The sequence below is a fragment of the Chiroxiphia lanceolata genome, chromosome 16, assembly GCF_009829145.1.
Source record: "Chiroxiphia lanceolata isolate bChiLan1 chromosome 16, bChiLan1.pri, whole genome shotgun sequence".
In the NCBI taxonomy this organism is placed as follows: Eukaryota; Metazoa; Chordata; class Aves; order Passeriformes; family Pipridae; genus Chiroxiphia; species Chiroxiphia lanceolata.
Window position 1 is genome coordinate 9,167,416 of NC_045652.1, and position 21,394 is coordinate 9,188,809.

The 21,394-nt window shown below is 44.6% G+C and overlaps 2 protein-coding genes across 3 annotated transcripts; both read right to left on the reverse strand.

The window, feature by feature from the left end:
• Positions 1–284: 284 nt before the first annotated feature.
• LOC116794823 (ketimine reductase mu-crystallin-like) lies at positions 285–20,859 on the reverse strand. Of its 2 annotated transcripts, XR_004359888.1 has the most exons (9): positions 20,522–20,817; positions 20,143–20,293; positions 19,286–19,348; positions 17,537–17,638; positions 16,821–17,004; positions 15,147–15,268; positions 14,184–14,268; positions 13,231–13,521; positions 285–2,188 (listed from the first exon to the last, which is right to left on the reverse strand). XR_004359888.1 is itself a non-coding variant. In XM_032703924.1 (8 exons), exons 1-8 carry the CDS (start codon positions 20,692–20,694, stop codon positions 13,457–13,459), a joined length of 945 nt encoding a protein of 314 aa, XP_032559815.1. In that variant the 5' UTR covers positions 20,695–20,859; the 3' UTR covers positions 11,871–13,456. The 2 variants fall into 2 exon arrangements, 1 of the variants encoding a protein (XP_032559815.1); XM_032703924.1 differs by lacking the exon at positions 285–2,188 and having other exon boundaries at positions 11,871–13,521; positions 20,522–20,859.
• Positions 287–9,788, reverse strand: CRYM (crystallin mu). The gene is made up of 8 exons (XM_032703923.1): positions 9,584–9,788; positions 9,208–9,358; positions 8,137–8,199; positions 6,099–6,200; positions 5,383–5,566; positions 3,967–4,088; positions 3,142–3,226; positions 287–2,479 (listed from the first exon to the last, which is right to left on the reverse strand). The coding sequence occupies exons 1-8, from the start codon at positions 9,754–9,756 to the stop codon at positions 2,415–2,417; spliced, it is 945 nt and encodes a 314-aa protein (XP_032559814.1). The 5' UTR covers positions 9,757–9,788; the 3' UTR covers positions 287–2,414.
• Positions 20,860–21,394: the final 535 nt, after the last annotated feature.

Below are 21,394 nucleotides of genomic sequence, written 5' to 3' on the forward strand. Positions count from 1 at the left end.
ACCCAAACCCAAACCACAAAACCATGGGATCTCACATGAGCATAGCCCTGCCAAGTACAAGGCTGTCCTTCCTTAAGGATTTAGTTCTTTGCAGTGGACAGACATTAAGAGAATGTGCAGCATGAGACAACAACTGCAAAACTGAGTATCACAGAGCAATTCCCCTTTACATTCTGTGATCACATTTACTGAGAGAGCAGTCACTGCAACAACTTTAATACTTTTCTTGTCTTCAAAAAACCCAAAAAACACTAAACCCAGAAAAGTAACAGATAACAAAATGTAGTTGAAGAAAAACAGTAGTGTCTATTTATTTTTAATATAAATGCAAGTTACACAATTTCTTGATCCTCTAATTTGTAAGAGAAGGAAACATGGAAACTGATGCTATTCTTTCCCCTCAAAAAACTTAAGGATGGCATCCAAGCAATTCCCACTGTAACTGAACCGATTCCTCTTCATGACATCAGAGGTACAACACTGAACCAGGCTCCCAGAACCTCCCATTGCCAATGAAAGCTGAGAACACTGTGGGTTTTCAGAACCAGCTCTTTGGACTGGCTCAATCTACTTTTTAAAGTGCATAGTCTGTAGCAGAGTACGTGTGAAAATAAACTTCTTCCCAAACACGATGTTTCACTTCAAATTACAGATCTTGTGTTACACGGGCACAGGACTGGGGGAATGTTGTCATAAATAGTCCATTTCCATACAGTTCCTGAATAATGCAACATTGGTGGCTTTCATGTTTGCCTCACGCTAGTGGAGTTCTCCATCACTGAAGTAACAGAACTAAGTCAACACACACACTTCTGAACACTTCAGAAATGACAAAGAAGAAACAAGATGTAAAAATAGAAGGGTAATTTTGCTACAATTAAAATGCAAAAGCTCACAGAGAAATTTCTGTTGTTCTTTCTGATGGAATAAACAGGATCAATGGAGTTCAACTTCTATCCACACAAACACATCCTTTGTCCCTATTCCCTTACTGGTCTGATACCCTTTCTATGCTACCTCTGCAAATTACAAACTGCCACTTACTACTTTTTTCCAACTAGCTTACACCAGGCTTATAATTGGGAGTATTATTTACATCACACCTGCACTGTACTCATTAGCCTCTTCTGTACTTGCCTATGCATCACCAAGGGCTTTAATGCCACCTGCTTCTGAACCTCCTTCCTGTTGCTCCACTCTATTCTACTGGCATTGTTTCACCTAACTCTTCCACAGCATGAAGAAACACTTAATAGCCTGCATGAAATAATATGCAAATAGAAATAAAATTTTGCAAGGCACAGCTCCAGCCTGAGACAGCAATTTGTTTCCAGGGCAATAGCTATTTTTCAGCAGATGCTCGATTTTTTGCAAGGCAGTTGCATAACAGCACAAAACTGGAACTCTCCCTTATGTCACTGGGTTCCTCTGCCAGGGAAGGATCATGAAAATTCCTGCCCCAGCTAATATTTGGGATAATAGAGCAATTACTAATCGAGGCATGGTACAGCCAAACTGAAAATATTTGCCTGTACATTTGAAGTTTATCATACTGAAATGAGTTTGTGTGGTTCCAACCTTCAAGAAACTTAGAACTTACAGGCACCATAGGTTAATAGCAAAATCTCCCCACAGAACACAGATAAAAGTTAAATCAGAACACATTTTAGTTCTCATATGAAAATGGCAGTATCCCACCAAGGAATGAACTAAGGGAGGTACTGAGAGGAAATCTAACAGCGTGGAAGCATAATTATTTATATAAACTCCCACTCAGACCTGTGCTCTTAAATAAAAACCACTGGGTCTGGGGGGGGGGGGGGGGAGGTGGATTGCAAGGGGTGAAAATAAAAATGGCGACTTCCAGATCCCAGTGTAAGTTGAAGGGAAGGGGTGTCCAGGACTCAGAGGTGGGCTGTGTTCCCAGGAGACTGGAGACAAGGTTACTGTCACTGGAGCACTGAAACCCACAGCTGCATTTAAAGTACCATCATAGGCAAATATGATGCCAGAGTCCATTCTCCAAACTGATGTATTTAACCCCAGTATGAATTAACTCTCAAAACCCCACAAAATCTATGGAAACACGGCACATACATAAATAATTAGGGAGGAAAGGCATTGATTCCAGAATGACACCAAAATATGTAAAGATACCCTGGTTAGTATCACTGCAAACATCTAATACCTGCTGTTACAAGAGAGATACATTTATTAGCAATACTGCAGGTATTTAAGACTTGCAATTAGAAAACTTGAGAAATCAGTCAACTGCTGAATTTTTACTTTTCCTTCTTGAGGGTTCTAGAAGGGTTACTTTCAGATGAGATTGGTGCCTTTCTTGTTAACAAAGGATCCAAGGAAACCAAGTTCAAACCATTCTCTTGGCCTCATTGGCATTGTAGACTTCCCCTTTAGTTTGCAGCTGACCACGCATCATAAACAAATTTTGCTGCTACTGCATCTTCAATTGCCAGCCCTGAAAAAGAATTAAAGGCACCTTCAAACAGTTCTTCAGCTGTACCAACAATTTAGCTTCAGAAGGCAACAGAAGGACTCAGGAAATTATCTAAGTGGGCAGGAACAGCAATTATTCCCCATCCCAAACACCTACACTGTTACATTCAAAACCTGTGGCCATCATGGAACTCTTGGGTGTGCCCTATGACATTCGTGGAACAGTAGGAATCTCATTTTCCATGCTCACATCACCACTTGGCCCTTTCAGAGATGTCATGCAGCTCAGAGCATGGCAATTCATCCCCACTCCTGCTCTCTCCCCAGACACCAGCCCCACAACCCACTGGCACATTGTCTGTGGGTCAGACAGACCCCGTGGGTGCAGCAGCGGGGCACTGGGGCTGGAGCTGGGTTCAGAAATGCTGCACTCATGTCTTGATCCACTGGGAAATGGAAAATGGACTTCCTATTGTTTGCTTGCTTTCCTATCACTTTTCATTACATCAATCCTGCCAGACAAACAAATAGGGAAATCAAAAGGGAAAATGCAAATCACATCTCACTTCCTTGTGGCCACAGCAGCTCTGAAGATGATCAGCAGCTTTCCCACGCACGGGGGACCCAAGAAATAACAAGGCATTGTTTCCTGTCACACTTGGACACACGAGGGGCTCCTCTTACCCAATGATTTAAACACTGTTGTTTTCTCAGGCAGGGCTGGTTTTGCACCATTCAATACCTCTCCCAGCTCAGCAAAAATCTCTGCCTGTCAAAAAAATACATATTTATTCAAAACCATAATATACATAAAGAGAAAAAACCCTTTTTTTTCCCCTGAGTGACTTCAGAATAAAGAAATCGTCCAGCTCTGCGTGCCAAAACTGATTCTTTTCCATGGGGAAGCAGATCAGTATTCAGACAAATAATATAGAAACTGGACAGAAATCAGACAAGCAGAATGGTTTCCAAAGAAAAACAGCTGGCAAACTTTCCTCAGTCAGTAAGGTTTTGTTACAGTAGATAGCTTGTTACTTATCCAACAAAACACATGGGATCCCACACACATTACCATATCTGGAGCTCTGATGTTAAACTTCAAAAGTCTAAATCACATTTGCTCTGCAGAAACAGAGAAACAGAAAACACCATTGAACCTAAAAGAGTCCCTGCTGTCAAATTTGTGCAGAACACTGTCTGCTCAGCTTGTGTGGTCCATTCCCCAGAGGCCTGATGTGTCAATCACACTGAAATCTTATGGGAAGAAAGTTACAGGTTTTAATAAACAAATTTGAAGAATCAAGACAACCAAACACTGCAGGAAATGCAGGTCTTTCAAAAAACAATACATTGTTATCACACCCAAAGGCCAGTGCTGAGCACCTGCTACTGTAATATGGTGTCATGCAACAGTAGATACAAAAGTTTCAGTGCAGAGCATCATCAAAACACACTCATTTTGTGGCCAATTGCCACAAAAATAAAGCCTACCATTTACAAAAGTCTTACCCCTGATAATATAACATCTCCTGATTCAGTAAGAGCAGCCTCTTTGGAATCCACAAACAGAAAGCAATTCTTCATCAGTTCATCGTCCAATTCTCTCCAGTCTGGTCTGCTTGCACCAATAGCTAAGAGAACAAAGCTGATAAACTTGGGAGCAATGTTTAAAACAAATTCAAACCAAATGTTGTTTAAAAGACATGTGTGAAATAACAATGGACATTATTGTGGAAATGTAACATACAAAAAGTCCATGTTAGCCATGGAGATGTGTTGATTGATAAGACAATGAAAAAACATTCAATGTTTGATTTGTCAGTAGAATACCCTTGTCAGTGGACTCTGGGTAACCTTGTAACTTTATAAGCAGAACAAGTTGAACAGACTACAGGTTTTCATTTATCTGGAGAAACTGAAAACAAATCAAGGAGCTTAACTTCTTACACACAGCACCAAGATCATTATCCACTTCTTAAGGGCTCAAAAAACAAACAAGAAACCCCAAAAAACCAAAACAATCACACAGTTATACTGTAATCATATTTTTCTTAAGCATCCAACTGTTATGGAAAAGTAAATTCCACTTTGCCCAAATGCCTCCTCAAACAACACAAATGCCTCAATGAACAGTAAAAAAAAAGGCAAAGAAAGGAGAGAAGTCTTTGTGTCTGTGTCGCTTCAGTGACTCTGGACCTTAATTGATTTGGGTTGTATTTCTGGCTTCCATACCATGACACAACACAGACAACAACTGCCAATGACAAAGAACTAAATTGAGGTTGAAAAATTGGTAGGATGCTGCTGGAATGTGGGACCTTTCTTTAAATGGTTCCCTTGGAGAAGCTGCTTTTGTCTTATTACTATGCTATCTGGAAAGGCCACCAGGTCATCTAAACCAGGCCCACAATTAATCAAAATAAACAAAGAGGGGCATGGCCAGAGACTCCAAACAATAGTGTGGTAACATCATTACATGGCAGGAAACAACAACAACAAAAAGCACCCCCCAAACCTCACCATCATTACAGGACAAATTATGAAGTTCTTAACTCAGTTATTCCACCTTTATAACTCAGGCAAAAAAGGAAATCAATGGGATCAGCCCAAAATGAAACAAATAGAGAGGCTACAAAATTGGTGGAAGAAAAGATGACAACTATGAGGGAAATATTACAATGAGCAGCAACCACTGAGGAAATAACATGCTTGAGTGGGTCATTTAAATGGAGAGCAAGGTAAGAATAAGGGACAACATGAGGGCAAAGAGGATGCACCACTAGGGACAAGAGTGGTCCTCACTAAAGAGGAAAAGTCAAAACAAAAAGAACATTCAGTCCAAGGACACAGAACTGCCTTTCAACAGATGCTGATGCCAAGCAATGATAATAAACACATCCTTTACACAGTGAGAACACAGCCTACCATTGATGTGGGCACCTGGCTTTACCCAGGCCCCAGACAGGATGGGTTCTGTTGCCATGGTGACTGTTACAATCACATCAGCCCCAACAACAGCCTCCTGGGCAGAGGAGCAAACCCGCACGGGACCATGGACAGAGCTGGCAAACTTCTCCGCTTTCTCCTTGCTGCGATTCCATATCCTGACCTGCAAGGGGAAAAGGAAATGAAAACAGACAGATGAGCTTGGAGAATTTCTCCTTGCTGAAGCAGAATACTTGGGTTCAGTTTTCCATAGATAGTCACATGTATCCTAAAGGTTGGGCTTTTCTTTCCATTTAATGTTCTCATCACACAAGTCACTAAATTCATGAGCGTCCAGCTACATTTCAGCAACTCTTTTGTGATAACAGAGTAACAGCTCCTTCTCAAATGAAAATATTCCCAATAAATGCTTTTAAGCAAAAGTAACAGAAGGCTTATCAAAGTATGACAGACAGGAACTTTGGAGAGACAGCCTTGGTGTTGTGGGAGCACTGCTCAGCAGTAGCCAAAATACTGAGGTGGTGTCAGCACCCTTCGAGCTGCCAGTGCAAAGCACAGCCCTGGGAGGGCTGAGGGGAACATCAGCTCCATCCCAGCCAGACTTCACACAACTTCATTGCCTGTACTTTATTTATAATAAACCCTGAAACATAATAGAGAACAATAAATGGATCTTGTGAAGATGTGTCCATTACCTCTTTAAATGTGAAGAGTTCTGTGAGGATTTCATAATGGCTGTATGCTTGAACACCAGCTCCCAAAATGCACAGCACCTCTGCAAAAGCTGGCATTAACAACTGAATGGCATAAAAAAAATAAAGAGAACATGTAAGAAGAAGAGATTCACAGATATTACAAACAGATTTCAAAATGGTACAAAAGACAGCAGCACAGTCCAATATTAGCAAAATGTATTACACCCACATGACTGATTAAGTAAGTGTAAAACCATAGTGTTGATGTTCTGTGCTGGCTGAAAACAGGGCTCACAAGTCCAAAAGCTCTCTGTGCTGACAGTGGCAGCTACACAGGTAAACTAGTCTTGGTAGTCCCACCCTAAACCACCTGTTTGAATTCACTCAAGCCACACATTGTACCACAAACACATCCAGGCATTGCAAGAGCCATCATTCATATCCATCATTGTCAAAATAGGGATGCTTCTGAGGAACAAAGCATAAAATTCAGTTCCATAATTGCTTTGGGTTTTCTGGTTTCCTTCTTGCCTGTGATTCACCAGTCCTTGGCAAAGGGGAAGGCAGGGCTGCTGGAGTCCAGCCCTGAGCTTCCCATGAGTCTTGTTTATGCATTTGCTGAGGCCACTCCTCTCTAAAAAGCTTTACAATTGTCTAGGCTCTCAACACTTTTGCATTTTGCACTTATTCTGATGCAAACAAATTGAAATAATCTCACTGATCCCATTTTTCAGTAACAAGAGCTTGTTTCAGTGTTCCTTTCAAAGACTGTGAAGCACTGATTTCAAAGGTTCTCTGCATAAAAGCAGGGGCCTTTCAAAACCAAGTGCCATAAAGAGGACAAGAGGACAAGCAGGAGCTAAACTCAAACACTCCTGAAAATTTCCCAAAACAACAGATGGCAAGGAAGGATCTGAAGCCCCTTCAGCAGCCAAGCTCCTTTGAGGCAGCAGAGCCTGGGCTGTGTAAAAACCATCACAACTGCCCAAATACAGAATGGCCAAGATGAATGAGGGCCTGTAACCTCATGGCCAAGGAGTTCCCTGTCAGTCGTTCTGGCCTTTGGTTCAGGAGAAACTCTTGGGCACAGGTTCTTCACTGCAGTTTTATGTCAGTTCAGCTCCACTGCCATGGATGGAGTTCCCCTGGCATGAAGGCTGCCCCTAATGAAGTGTTGAGCTCAGCCTTCATTTGGATGCAAAGCTGAGGGGGGACAAACCCCAGTATTTTTCAGCCCTGGCCCTCTTCTTATTGCCTCATCCTTTGAGGGGAAGGCTAAAACCCTGCTGTGCAATGCATGCTGACTTGCTCTCTTCCTGCTATTAGCAGCACAACCAAAAATACTTTCAAAAACAGAATTCAAACACAACACTTTCCAACTGAAATTGAAGTCGTGCAAAGCCACATACAGCCAGATACACCTCACCTGCCTTTAGACATTAGGTTTATGACCACGGTCAGGGATAGTTATCTAGACAACTTCCAGTGACAACAGGGACACTGACAGACAGACAGACACCTCTGGGCAATCATCCATCTATACTGGGCATCATCTATTTTAAGAGGACCCACACTGACCCCTGGAAATGTGCTTTTTAACTCTTTCTGCATGTCCAGTGCAACCCACCCATCCTGCCTGACAGCAGAAGGTATCTGTCTCACTAAAACTGAATGTATCACCACAGCTACAACACCCGAAACTGTAAAGAGGCATATGAATACAAACACAGGAGAAAGAAAATTACACAGGAAGACACCTCTGTAAATTCCTAGAAAAGAGTGCAATAGAAGCCACAAAAACAGAGCTCAGGCTCCTTCTCCAATCACACACAAAGTGTTAAAGCCAGACATGACTCACTCAAAACACAAAACTCTGATTTTAACTTTTCCCCGAGAGTACATATGTTATCATAAATCTAATTTAAAGCTGTATTTGATGAAAATTCACAGGCACTGAAAGCCACTTGCATCATTCCGTCGAGTTATTTTATAGCAAACACCACTAGCTCTGCCCCACTTCAGAGAACAGAAGACACACCTTGGTAGCAATGGCAGAAACTGCTGCTGTTCGCTTTGCTGTGATGACACTGCCATCCAGGACCTGTAGAAAAATTCAAACAGAAGGAAAGGAACACTCAAAATGTGAGTAAAAACAAAACATTTTCATCCAATTTGTGAATGAAGTGATATTACGGATATAAAAGATGCAGACATATAAAAGTTGGCAATTACAGGTACAACAACCACAAACCATACAAAGTCACACTTAAACTGGGCAGATTCTCTGTGCACTACAGTTCTTTCATGTCATTCCACCAGCACAAATGGAGTCAGAATGGTCAGAGCTGAACCACCCCAAATTCCGCCTGGCTCTCCAGTGCTGGGAATACATGGATATATCTCCAGTTCCCTGCACTCCAGTAAGACCAGGGACCAGTGCAAGCTGGCAGTGGTTCACCAGTCTGCACTGTCTTGCTCTGTACAATGAGGTGACTGGGAGCTATGGAATTCCTTTAATGTGTATCACACACGGGGCACTCCTGCCTCTGTGTGCATTAGGTACTGCCTATAAACAGATTAGGGGGTTTAAAAACTGTCAGGTTTGGTATAAGAGACCAAGATAGTTTTCTTGACCAGTTTTTGCCCTTTAATAATTATTTTTACTGAAGTCTAAATGCAAATCATCACTATTCTTAAAAAAAATTCTGCATTCTTTAAATACAGGGAAAAAAAAATCAGATTTTGAATACTATTCCCTGCAATGCAAATTGTGAATCTCTTTCAACTTAGAATTAAGGTGGTTCAAGATCAACTCTTTATTCAGCAAGGTGGGGTGTTTTTCCTTTTAAATGCAAGGTAAGCTTTTGCTGATCATTTCTCTCTACCATTCACCCTCCCAGACATCAGATTCAATCACAAGTAGCAGTAAAGTAGCACTGTGAGTACAGTTTAACACATACAGAAGGCTTTAGGCTAAATTCTGATTTGAATTTTCACTGATGGTGTTGGTAAACTCAGGCCAATTTACAGCAGCTCCAGCTTCCAATAATCAGAAGGAAGAACCGACAGCATTACCAGAGAAGGATGCAGGGGCACTCACGAGACTTACAGCTCTCAAAAAACCATTGCGAGGGTCAAACAAGAGGACAGTCGCTTGGTGAGAAGGGGCAGGGGAATCCTTCAGGTGCTCATAGAAAGTCACCAGCTTGGTTGTCAGAGCATCATCGGCAGCGCTGTACGCGGGCATGACGCCGAGGTACCTTAGGAGACAATTCCCCGTGTCACTCACGCACCTCTCTCACGAGAGCCCGCAGCCGCCGGGCCGTGACCATCACTGGCCACCGGCCGGTTCATCGCTAACTCGGCACCGAGGGCCTTTCCTGGCGCTCCAATTCCTCCCCCCCGGTGCCTTCCCCGCTCCCCGGCGCCGCTGCCCCCGCTCGCCCTCCCCGGGTGCCTCGCCCCGCTCGGGGCTCGGCGCTCACCCGCCGTGCCCGGGCACGGCCAGCACGGTGCGCAGCGGCTGCACGACGCCTCCCGCGGGGCCCGACGACAAGTTGCCCAGGGCGGCCTCCAGCGCCGGCAGCAGGAGGCTGGCGCGGGGCAGGTGCTTCTCCACCTCCTCGGCGCCGATGAAGGCGGGCGGAGCCGAGCCCATGGCGAGCACCGGCACCACGGGACGGCACCGCGCGGGACTGCGGGACTGCGACACCGCCCGCTCCGCCGCCAAGAACCCGCCGCGGAACCGCCCCGCGTCCCGCCCCGCCGGGCCCGGCCCCGCCTCGGCCCCCTCCCGGGGTAATCGGGACTTTTCGGAAGCAAAAACAGCTCGGCTGCCCACACCTGGAGATGTGCAGAAAAAGGCATCTTTTAAATGCTGTACTTCGGATGCGTGTCTTGTGCTATCTGATTAATAGCTCTTAAGCGCTGTAACAACCCGTATTCATCTGAATGTGGTTTCCTCACCGGCAAAATAGGGGTGTTATACTCCAATTGACATTCCACTAACAGCCCGTGTTGTTGAAATGTATCTATTAGTTTTTCCAGCCCCCTCTTCACACCTTGTTTTATAGGACCTTGTTTCTGCCTTAGCGGTTTGACATTAGGTTTTGATGATGCTCTCATGGGTTCTGCCAATTTTGAATGTCCTGGGACACCCATAGCACATACCAAGGGAATAACTGTGTTTTCTGCCTCAGCCAGGATTTCTTCTTCTGATGGTTCAAGTGACTGTAACATAAAAACTTGGGCTTCCAGAGGCTTAGGTTCAGGGATATGAACTTCTATTTTTCCTTCATCAAAAGTTATTTGTGCTTCTAATTTGCTTAAAATGTCTCTTCCTAACAGGGTCATAGGACAGTCTGGACTATCATATATAAAAATTGATGCGTTAACCAATTTTTTTCCCCCAATTTTAAATTTCAAACGTTGAAAGAATGGCCGATTTTGCCTTTCTCCAGTGGCACCAAGTACATTAATAATTTCCTGACTAAATTTTCCTTTACATGTATTTAAAACCGAATACATGGCTTCAGTATTTACTATGAAATCCGTTTTCTCACTCCCCAGTGTTAATGTAACCAGAGGTTCAGCTGGAGATGACACCTCTGGTCCCTGTCACACATCTTCACACATCAGGAGCCATCCTGCCTGATCGGGAGCCCTGGGTGGAATCCAGGGTCCGGCAGCTCCTACCTGTCCCTTTCCCCACTGACATTCCCACTTCCAGTGGCCCTTCTCTCGACAAATAGCACACTGATCCCTGTTCAACTGCCTGTGTTGGAGTCCACCTCTACTAATTCCTCCTCTGCCTCTCCCCTGCAGTGCCCCTGTTTTGGGGCTTTTTTCCACTAACGCAGCTACTTCCACGCTGCTTCCAACAACTTACTCAAATTCCTCCCAACATATCCAATACTACCGGAATATCACTCCAGTCAGGGGCCTGGGTTCAGATAATGCCTTCAAATACCTTCACAGCTTTCCCTGGGTCTTCCCTACAAGTCCTTGCTAATTTTTTTAAGTAGCACTGGCTCATTAGTTCCGATTGCTCACCTCAGCGGGGCTCGCAAAACAGCCCCGGAGTTCCAGCTTGTTTGATACCGCAGCACGGAAACAGCAGCACTGCCCCGGCCACCTGCCAGCCCAGGCACATGGCCAGGGCTGCTGTCAAAATGCTCCCCGGCACAATTCAGTGAGGTGAGCAGCGGTACAGCAGCAGCGAAGGCAGAAAGTGGCCACTAACAGGCACTAGAGTCTCATATACAGTCAGGCAAGTGAGTGCCGGGGCGAGCACAGCTCCTTACCAGCTAAACAGCACTAACAGATCCTAATCGTGACAAAAGGTGTGTTTTAACTCCAGCCAGCCCCAAGCACCACGCAGCTGCTGGCTCAGTCCCCCACCAGTGGAATCAGGGAAAGAATTGGAAGGGTACATGAAATTCATCCACCGCTTCCCATGGGCAGGTAAGTGTGCAGCCATCACCAGGGGAGCAGGGCCCCACCACGTGTAACAGTTACTTGGGACCACAAACACCATCACTCCAAACACCCCCCCACACACACACCTACTCCTTCTGTATCCATTCTATCCCCTCTCCCAGGGGCTACCAGCATATCAACCTCCTCTTCCTCTGCACAACACTTCCCAATACCACAAGCTGAGCAGCATCACTTAGATTCTTTTTTTTCTTGGTCTTTCTCTAAAGCCAAAATCATAGGATCACTTGGTAACATATCACACTCTTCTTTGATTTTTCCCTTTTTGGTTTTTTCCCATTCCAGATGACTAGACAGTGTGAAAACCAAATCCACATGCAACACCACATTCCATTTCCTTTCCCAACAACAAAACAACATCAATTGTAACATTGTATTGTAATTTAAAGTTCCATTCATTCGCCATTTTTCACCATCATCCAAAAGAGTACAAAGGCCACCAATTATTACAATATTCAATTCACACTGTTTCCTGGAGAGATTGCACCTTCCATCTCCCTCCAATGTTTCAAAATACAGCCTAGGGGGATTTCTCCAAAACTCACTTTTGATGATAGACCAGAACCCATCACACAGAATATAATAAAACAATTAAACTTCCCTTTGAGAGGGGTGTGCAACACCCACTCACACACCTTAGAGCTTGAAACACAGGGCACCTGTGTAAGCTTGCCTACAAAATAGCCCTCAGGGCTTTCAGTCTGTGGCAGTGGGACTTTGACCCACAAGATACCTTTCTTTTTACCATTTTCACTATTTACAATTTTTAACCTTCCCCAGGGCTGGCACTTGAGGCCTCCCTGTAGATAGGGGAGCAAGCCCAAAACCTGGTTTCCAAACTCCCTTTACCTTAATCCAGTGAGACTTTCCAGCAGCTCTGTTATACCCCCCTCCAGTAATGCCTTAATAAATCCCAGCAGAACTTGCCTTGAACTCACCGGATCCTGGGACCAAGAGGATGTCCCTCAATAAAATCTTTGGTGTGCTCTGGAGTCCTCAGTATCCTGGAATCCATGCAGTGTTAACAGCATTGTCCCATCTGGGTCACCAGGAACCATCACCAAAAATGGGGAATAAAACCCTCTAACACTCTTTGTAGCATTAGGAAGTGGCATTAATTTATTTTTGGTGCTGGGCGTGCAGGGGATATCTCCTCCTATCACACACCCAGCTTTGTAACATACTGATTTAGATCTCTTTAACTAATACATATTCATGACATTTCCCCAGATCATACATATAGCCTAAACATTCTTACTAATTCTTTTACATATTTAAATCACTTCTCAGAACTCATTTACATTAGAGGAGGGGTCTCTTGAGGGTCTCCATGGTCTTTTGGGGAACATCCCATTCTGAAAGTTATTCTTTTTTGGTCACAGGCCTCCAAAAAAAGTCTCTTCTCCTTGAATGCATCCCAGCTGTGTGGTCTGGCCAAGACAGACCTTCTTATCAGTGTTGCTCAGGCCCACAGTCTTTGATCTCAGGGCAAGGATATCCACTTGCACACATTAATCACTCGTATGGGTGATTACAGAACTAAGCACTGTCTGTTAAAGCTAAAGGAATTCACAACACTTAAAAATTATGTGTTACAATTAAAGATTTTCCCAACATCACTGCAAACATCTAATACCTGCTGTTACAAGAGAGATACATTTATTAGCAATACTGCAGGTATTTAAGACTTGCAATTAGAAAACTTGAGAAATCAGTCAACTGCTGAATTTTTACTTTTCCTTCTTGAGGGTTCTAGAAGGGCCACATTCAGATAGGACTGGTGCCTTTCTTGTTAACAAAAGATCCAAAGAAACTAAGAACAATCAATCCTCTTGGCCTCATTGGCGTTGTAGACTTCCCCTTTAGTTTGCAGCTGACCACGCATCATAAACAAATTTTGCTGCTACTGCATCTTCAATTGCCAGCCCTGAAAAAGAATTAAAGGCACCTTCAAACAGTTCTTCAGCTGTACCAACAATTTAGCTTCAGAAGGCAACAGAAGGACTCAGGAAATTATCTAAGTGGGCAGGAACAGCAATTATTCCCCATCCCAAACACCTACACTGTTACATTCAAAACCTGTGGCCATCATGGAACTCTTGGGTGTGCCCTATGACAGTCATGGAACAGTAGGAATCTCATTTTCCATGCTCACATCACCACTTGGCCCTTTCAGAGATGTCATGCAGCTCAGAGCATGGCAATTCATCCCCACTCCTGCTCTCTCCCCAGACACCAGCCCCACAACCCACTGGCACATTGTCTGTGGGTCAGACAGACCCCGTGGGTGCAGCAGCGGGGCACTGGGGCTGGAGCTGGGTTCAGAAATGCTGCACTCATGTCTTGATCCACTGGGAAATGGAAAATGGACTTCCTATTGTTTGCTTGCTTTCCTATCACTTTTCATTACATCAATCCTGCCAGACAAACAAATAGGGAAATCAAAAGGGAAAATGCAAATCACATCTCACTTCCTTGTGGCCACAGCAGCTCTGAAGATGATCAGCAGCTTTCCCACGCACGGGGGACCCAAGAAATAACAAGGCATTGTTTCCTGTCACACTTGGACACACGAGGGGCTCCTCTTACCCAATGATTTAAACACTGTTGTTTTCTCAGGCAGGGCTGGTTTTGCACCATTCAATACCTCTCCTAGCTCAGCAAAAATCTCTGCCTGTCAAAAAAATACATATTTATTCAAAATTATAACATCCATACATACATTAAGAGAAAACCCTTTTTTTTCCCCTGAGTGACTTCAGAATAAAGAAATCGTCCAGCTCTGTGTGCCAAAACTGATTCTTTTCCATGGGGAAGCAGATCAGTATTCAGACAAATAATATAGAAACTGGACAGAAATCAGACAAGCAGAATGGTTTCCAAAGAAAAACAGCTGGCAAACTTTCCTCAGTAAGTTTTTTTGCTTGTCTTTGTTTTGTTTACAGTAGATAGCTTGTTACTTATCCAACAAAACACATGGGATCCCACACACATTACCATATCTGGAGCTCTGATGTTAAACCTCAAAGGTGTAAATCAGAGCAAAGGTTTTGCTCTGCAGAAACATTAGAAGAGAAAAAGAAAACACCATTGAACCTAAAAGAGTCCCTGCTGTCAAATTTGTGCAGAACACTGTCTGCTCAGCTTGTGTGGTCCATTCCCCAGAGGCCTGATGTGTCAATCACACTGAAATCTTATGGGAAGAAAGTTACAGGTTTTAATAAACAAATTTGAAGAATATTTAAGACAACCAAACACTGTAGGTCTTTCAAAAAACAATACATTGTTATCATACCCAAAGGCCAATGCTGAGCACCTGCTACTGTAATATGGTGTCATGCAACAGTAGATACAGAGGCTGCCTGTTTTAGTCATAGACACACAGAAGCATCAGTTTGAAAGCAGTTTATCCTTCATCCTGTTCCTGGAAAGCGTTAACAACTACATTTGATGCTCTAAAAAGTTTCAGTGCAGGACATCATCAATATCAACTCATTTCAAATGCAAGCCAATTGCCACAAAACTAAAGCCCATACATTACAGAAGTCTTACCCCTGATAATATAACATCTCCTGATTCTTCAGAAGCAGCCTTCCTGGAATCCACAAACAGAGAGCAATTCTTCATCAGTTTGTCATCCAGTTCTCTCCAGTTTGGTCTGCATGCTCCAACAGCTAAGACAACAAAACTGATAAACTTGGGAGCAATGTTTAAAACAAATTCAAACACCATTTTGTTCAAAAGATGTGTAAAATAACAATGGACATTACTGTAGAAATGTAATATACAAAAAATCCAGTGTTAGCCATGGAGATGTGTTGATTGATAAGACAACAAAAATATTCGATATTTGATTTGTAAGTAAAATATCCTTGTCAGCAGACTGAGTAGCTGAGGCATGAAAAAGTCCTCTCCCTTTCTCCATTACCTTGTCCTTCATCAGATCATTACCAAACGCCCTGAATTTCATACACCTTTACTTGATTCAGATTGTGTTTATGTGTCTACAGAGAGGAGTAAGACTTGAAGAACCCCTCAGTTATTCTGAGATGGATGTGCAACAATGCCTTGCACATGCAGACAGAGTATTCAGTGTTACTAATGAGGACTTCTAAATGTATCGCTTTGGATTATTTCCTTGTAAATAATACAATCCTCTTATAAGCAGTACATGTTGAACAGACTATAGGTTTTCACTTGTCTGGAGAAACTGAAAACAAATCAAGGAGCTTAACTTCTTACACACAGCACCAAGATCATTATCCACTTCTTAAGGGCTCAAAAAAAAAAAAAAGAAACCCACCAGAAAGCAAAACAATCACACAGTTATACTGTAACCATACTTTTTTTAAAGTGTCCAACTGTTATGGAAAAGTAAATGGCACTTTGACCCAATGGCCTCCTCAAACAACACAAATGCCTCAATGAACAGTAAAAAAAAAGGCAAAGAAAGGAGATAAGTCTTTGTGTCTGTGTGCTTCAGTGACTCTGGACCTTAATTGATTTGGGTTGTATTTCTGGTTTCCATGCCATGACACAACACAGACAACAACTGCCAATGACAAAGGACTAAATTGAGGTTGAAAAATTGGTAGGATGCTGCTGGAATGTGGGACCTTTCTTTAAATGGTTCCCCTGGAGAAGCTGCTTTTGTCTTATTACTATGCTATCTGGAAAGGCCACCAGGTCATCTAAACCAGGCCCACAATTAATCAAAATAAACAAAGAGGGGCAGGGCCAGAGACTCCAAACAATAGTGTGGCAACATCATTACATGGCAGGCAACAACAACAACAAAAAGCACCCCCAAAACCTCACCAAAATTACAGGACAAATTATGAAGTTCTTAACTCAGTTATTCCACCTTTGTAACTCAGGCAAAAAAGGAAATCAACGGGATCAGCCCAAAATGAAACAAATAGAGAGGCTACAAAATTGGTGGAAGAAAAGATGACAACTATGAGGGAAATATTACAATGAGCAGCAACCACTGAGGAAATAACATGCTTGAGTGGGTCATTTAAATGGAGAGCAAGGTAAGAATAAGGGACAACATGAGGGCAAAGAGGATGCACCACTAGGGACAAGAGTGGTCCTCACTAAAGAGGAAAAGTCAAAACAAAAAGAACATTCAGTCCAAGGACACAGAACATCTGCCTTTCAACAGATGTTGATGCCAAGCAATGATAATAAACACATCCTTTACACAGTGAGAACACAGCCTACCATTGATGTGGGCACCTGGCTTTACCCAGGCCCCAGACAGGATGGGTTCTGTTGCCATGGTGACTGTTACAATCACATCAGCCCCAACAACAGCCTCCTGGGCAGAGGAGCAAACCCGCACGGGACCATGGACAGAGCTGGCAAACTTCTCCGCTTTCTCCTTGCTGCGATTCCATATCCTGACCTGCAAGGGGAAAAGGAAATGAAAACAGACAGATGAGCTTGGAGAATTTCTCCTTGCTGAAGCAGAATACTTGGTCTCAGTTTTCCATAGATAGTCACATGTATCCTAAAGGTTGGGCTTTTCTTTCCATTTAATGTTCTCATCACACAAGTCACTAAATTCATGAACATCCAGCTACATTTCAGCGACTGCTTTGTGATAACAGAGTAACAGCTCCTTCTCAAATGAAAATATTCCCAATAAATGCTTTTAAGCAAAAGTAACAGAAGGCTCATCAAAGTATGACAGACAGGAACTTTGGAGAGACAGCCTTGGTGTTGTGGGAGCACTGCTCAGCAGTAGCCAAAATACTGAGGTGGTGTCAGCACCCTTCGAGCTGCCAGTGCAAAGCACAGCCCTGGGAGGGCTGAGGGGAACATCAGCTCCATCCCAGCCAGACTTCACACAACTTCATTGCCTGTACTTTATTTATAATAAACCCTGAAACATAATAGAGAACAATAAATGGATCTTGTGAAGATGTGTCCATTACCTCTTTAAATGTGAAGAGTTCTGTGAGGATTTCATAATGGCTGTATGCTTGAACACCAGCTCCCAAAATGCACAGCACCTCTGCAAAAGCTGGCATTAACAACTGAATGGCATAAAAAAAATAAAGAGAACATGTAAGAAGAAGAGATTCACAGATATTACAAACAGATTTCAAAATGGTACAAAAGACAGCAGCACAGTCCAATATTAGCAAAATGTATTACACCCACATGACTGATTAAGTAAGTGTAAAACCATAGTGTTGATGTTCTGTGCTGGCTGAAAACAGGGCTCACAAGTCCAAAAGCTCTCTGTGCTGACAGTGGCAGCTACACAGGTAAACTAGTCTTGGTAGTCCCACCCTAAACCACCTGTTTGAATTCACTCAAGCCACACATTGTACCACAAACACATCCAGGCATTGCAAGAGCCATCATTCATATCCATCATTGTCAAAATAGGGATGCTTCTGAGGAACAAAGCATAAAATTCAGTTCCATAATTGCTTTGGGTTTTCTGGTTTCCTTCTTGCCTGTGATTCACCAGTCCTTGGCAAAGGGGAAGGCAGGGCTGCTGGAGTCCAGCCCTGAGCTTCCCATGAGTCTTGTTTATGCATTTGCTGAGGCCACTCCTCTCTAAAAAGCTTTACAATTGTCTAGGCTCTCAAAACTTATTCTGCCGTAAACAAATTGAAACAACCTCATTGATCCCATTCTTCAGTAATAAGAGCTTATTTCAGTGCTCCTTTCAAAGACTGTGAAGCACTGATTTCAAAGGTTCTCTGCATAAAAGCAGGGGCCTTTCAAAACCAAGTGCCATAAGGAGGACAAGAGGACAAGCAGGAGCTAAACTCAAACACTCCTGAAAATTTCCCAAAACAACAGATGGCAAGGAAGGATCTGAAGCCCCTTCAGCAGCCAAGCTCCTTTGAGGCAGCAGAGCCTGGGCTGTGTAAAAACCATCACAACTGCCCAAATACAGAATGGCCAAGATGAATGAGGGCCTGTAACCTCATGGCCAAGGAGTTCCCTGTCAGTCGTTCTGGCCTTTGGTTCAGGAGAAGCTCTTGGGCACAGGTTCTTCACTGCAGTTTTATGTCAGTTCAGCTCCACTGCCATGGATGGAGTTCCCCTGGCATGAAGGCTGCCCCTAATGAAGTGTTGAGCTCAGCCTTCATTTGGATGCAAAGCTGAGGGGGGACAAACCCCAGTATTTTTCAGCCCTGGCCCTCTTCTTATTGCCTCATCCTTTGAGGGGAAGGCTAAAACCCTGCTGTGCAATGCATGCTGGCTTTGTGCTATTAGCAGCCCAACCACAAATATTTTCAAAAAAAAAAATTCAAACACAACAATTTCCAACTGAAATTGAAGTCATGCAAAGCAACACACAGGCAGATACACCACAGCTACATCTTCTGAAATTGTAAAGGTGTATTAAGACAAACACAAAACAAAGAAATTTACAGAGGAAGACACCTCTGTAAATTCCTATAAGAGAGTGCAATAGAAGCCACAAAAACAGAGCTCAGGCTCCTTCTCCAATCACACACAAAGCGTTAAAGTCAAACATGACTCACTCAAAACTCTGATTTTAAACTTTCCCTGAAAACTATGCATTTTATCATAAATCTAATTTAAAGCTGTATTTGATGAAAATTCACAGGCACTGAAAGCCACTTGCATCATTCCGTCGAGTTATTTTATAGCAAACACCACTAGCTCTGCCCCACTTCAGAGAACAGAAGACACACCTTGGTAGCAATGGCAGAAACTGCTGCTGTTCGCTTTGCTGTGATGACACTGCCATCCAGGACCTGCAGAAAAATTCAAACAGAAGGAAAGGAACACTCAAAATGTGAGTAAAAACAAAACGTTTTCATCCAATTTGTGAATGAAGTGATATTACGGATATAAAAGATGCAGACATATAAAAGTTGGCAATTACAGGTACAGCAACCACAAACCATACAAAGTCACACTTAAACTGGGCAGATTCTCTGTGCACTACAGTTCTTTCATGTCATTCCACCAGCACAAATGGAGTCAGAATGGTCAGAGCTGAACCACCCCAAATTCACCCAGCTCCTCATGCACTGCACTTCCCTGGCTCTCCAGCACTGGGAATACATGGATATATCCCAGTTCCCTGCACTCCAGTAAGACCAGGGACCAGTGCAAGCTGGCAGTGGTTCACCAGTCTGCACTGTCTTGCTCTGTACAATGAGGTGACTGGGAGCTATGGAATTCCTTTAATGTGTATCACACACGGGGCACTCCTGCCTCTGTGTGCATTAGGTACTGCCTATAAACAGATTAGGGGGTTTAAAAACTTTCAGGTTTGGTATAGGAGACCAAGATAGTTTTCTTGACCAGTTTTTGCCCTTTAATAATTATTTTTGCTACAGTAAAAGCAAATCATCACTATTCTTAAAAAAGCAATCAGACTGAATACTATTCCCTGCAATGTAAATTGTGAATCTCTTTCAACTTAGAATTAAGATGGTTCAAGATCAATTCTTTATTCAGCAAGGTGTTTTGGGTTTTTTCCTTTCAAATGCAAGGGGAACTTTTCCTGATTAGAGTATACAGAGGCACACACGAGACTTACAGCTTTCAAAGAACCATTGCGAGGGTCAAACAAGAGGACAGTCGCTTGGTGAGAAGGGGCAGAGGAATCCTTCAGGTGCTCATAGAAAGTCACCAGCTTGGTTGTCAGAGCATCATCGGCAGCGCTGTACGCGGGCATGACGCCGAGGTACCTTAGGAGACAATTCCCTGTGTTACCCACGGACTTTCGCACCGGAGCCCGCAGCCGCCGGGCCGTGACCATCACTGGCCACTGGCCAGTTAGTTCATCGCTAACTCGGCACCGAGGGCCTCTCCTGGCGCTCTAATTCCTCCCCCCCGGTGCCTTCCCCGCTCCCCGGCGCCGCTGCCCCCGCTCGCCCTCCCCGGGTGCCTCGCCCCGCTCGGGGCTCGGCGCTCACCCGCCGTGCCCGGGCACGGCCAGCACGGTGCGCAGCGGCTGCACGACGCCTCCCGCGGGGCCCGACGACAAGTTGCCCAGGGCGGCCTCCAGCGCCGGCAGTAGGAGGCTGGCGCGGGGCAGGTGCTTCTCCACCTCCTCGGCGCCGATGAAGGCGGGCGGAGCCGAGCCCATGGCGAGCACCGGCACCACGGGACGGGACGGGACGGGACGGGACGGGACGGGACGGGACGGGACAACAAGTCCCCAACAGCGCACACCGCCTGCCCCGCCGCCGGGAACTCGCCGGGGCGTCACCACCCCCCGGCCCGACCCCACTGGATCCCGGTCCCGCCTCCGCCCCCCGGGAGGCGGGAGCTCCGGGACGTCCCGCTCAAGGTGCTCCCGGGCGGGAGCGTCGGCGGCCCCAGAAGTGCCGCGCCAGCAGCATCGCCGGCCGCCGCAGAATGACAGTCAGCAAGGTTGGAAAAGACCTCTGAGATCATCGAGTCCCACCGTTGACACAACACCAGCTGGTCAACTAGACCATGGCACCGATGCCACATCCAGTCTTCTCTTAAACACCTCCAGGGACGGTGACTCCATCACCTCCCTGGGCAGCCCATCACTCTCTCTGTAAAGAACTTCTTCCTGATGTCCACCGTAAACCTCCCCTGGCGCAGCTTAAGACTGTGCCCGCTTGTCCTGTCGCTGGTTGTCTGGGAGAACAGACCGACCTCCACCTGGCTACAACCTCCTGTCAGGGAGCTGTAGAGAGTGATAAAGTCTCCCCTGAGCATCCTCTTCTCGAGGCTAAACATCTCCAGCTCCCTCAGCTGCTCCTCGTAGGAGTTGTGCTCCGGACCCTCCACCAGCCCCGATGCCCTTCTTTGAA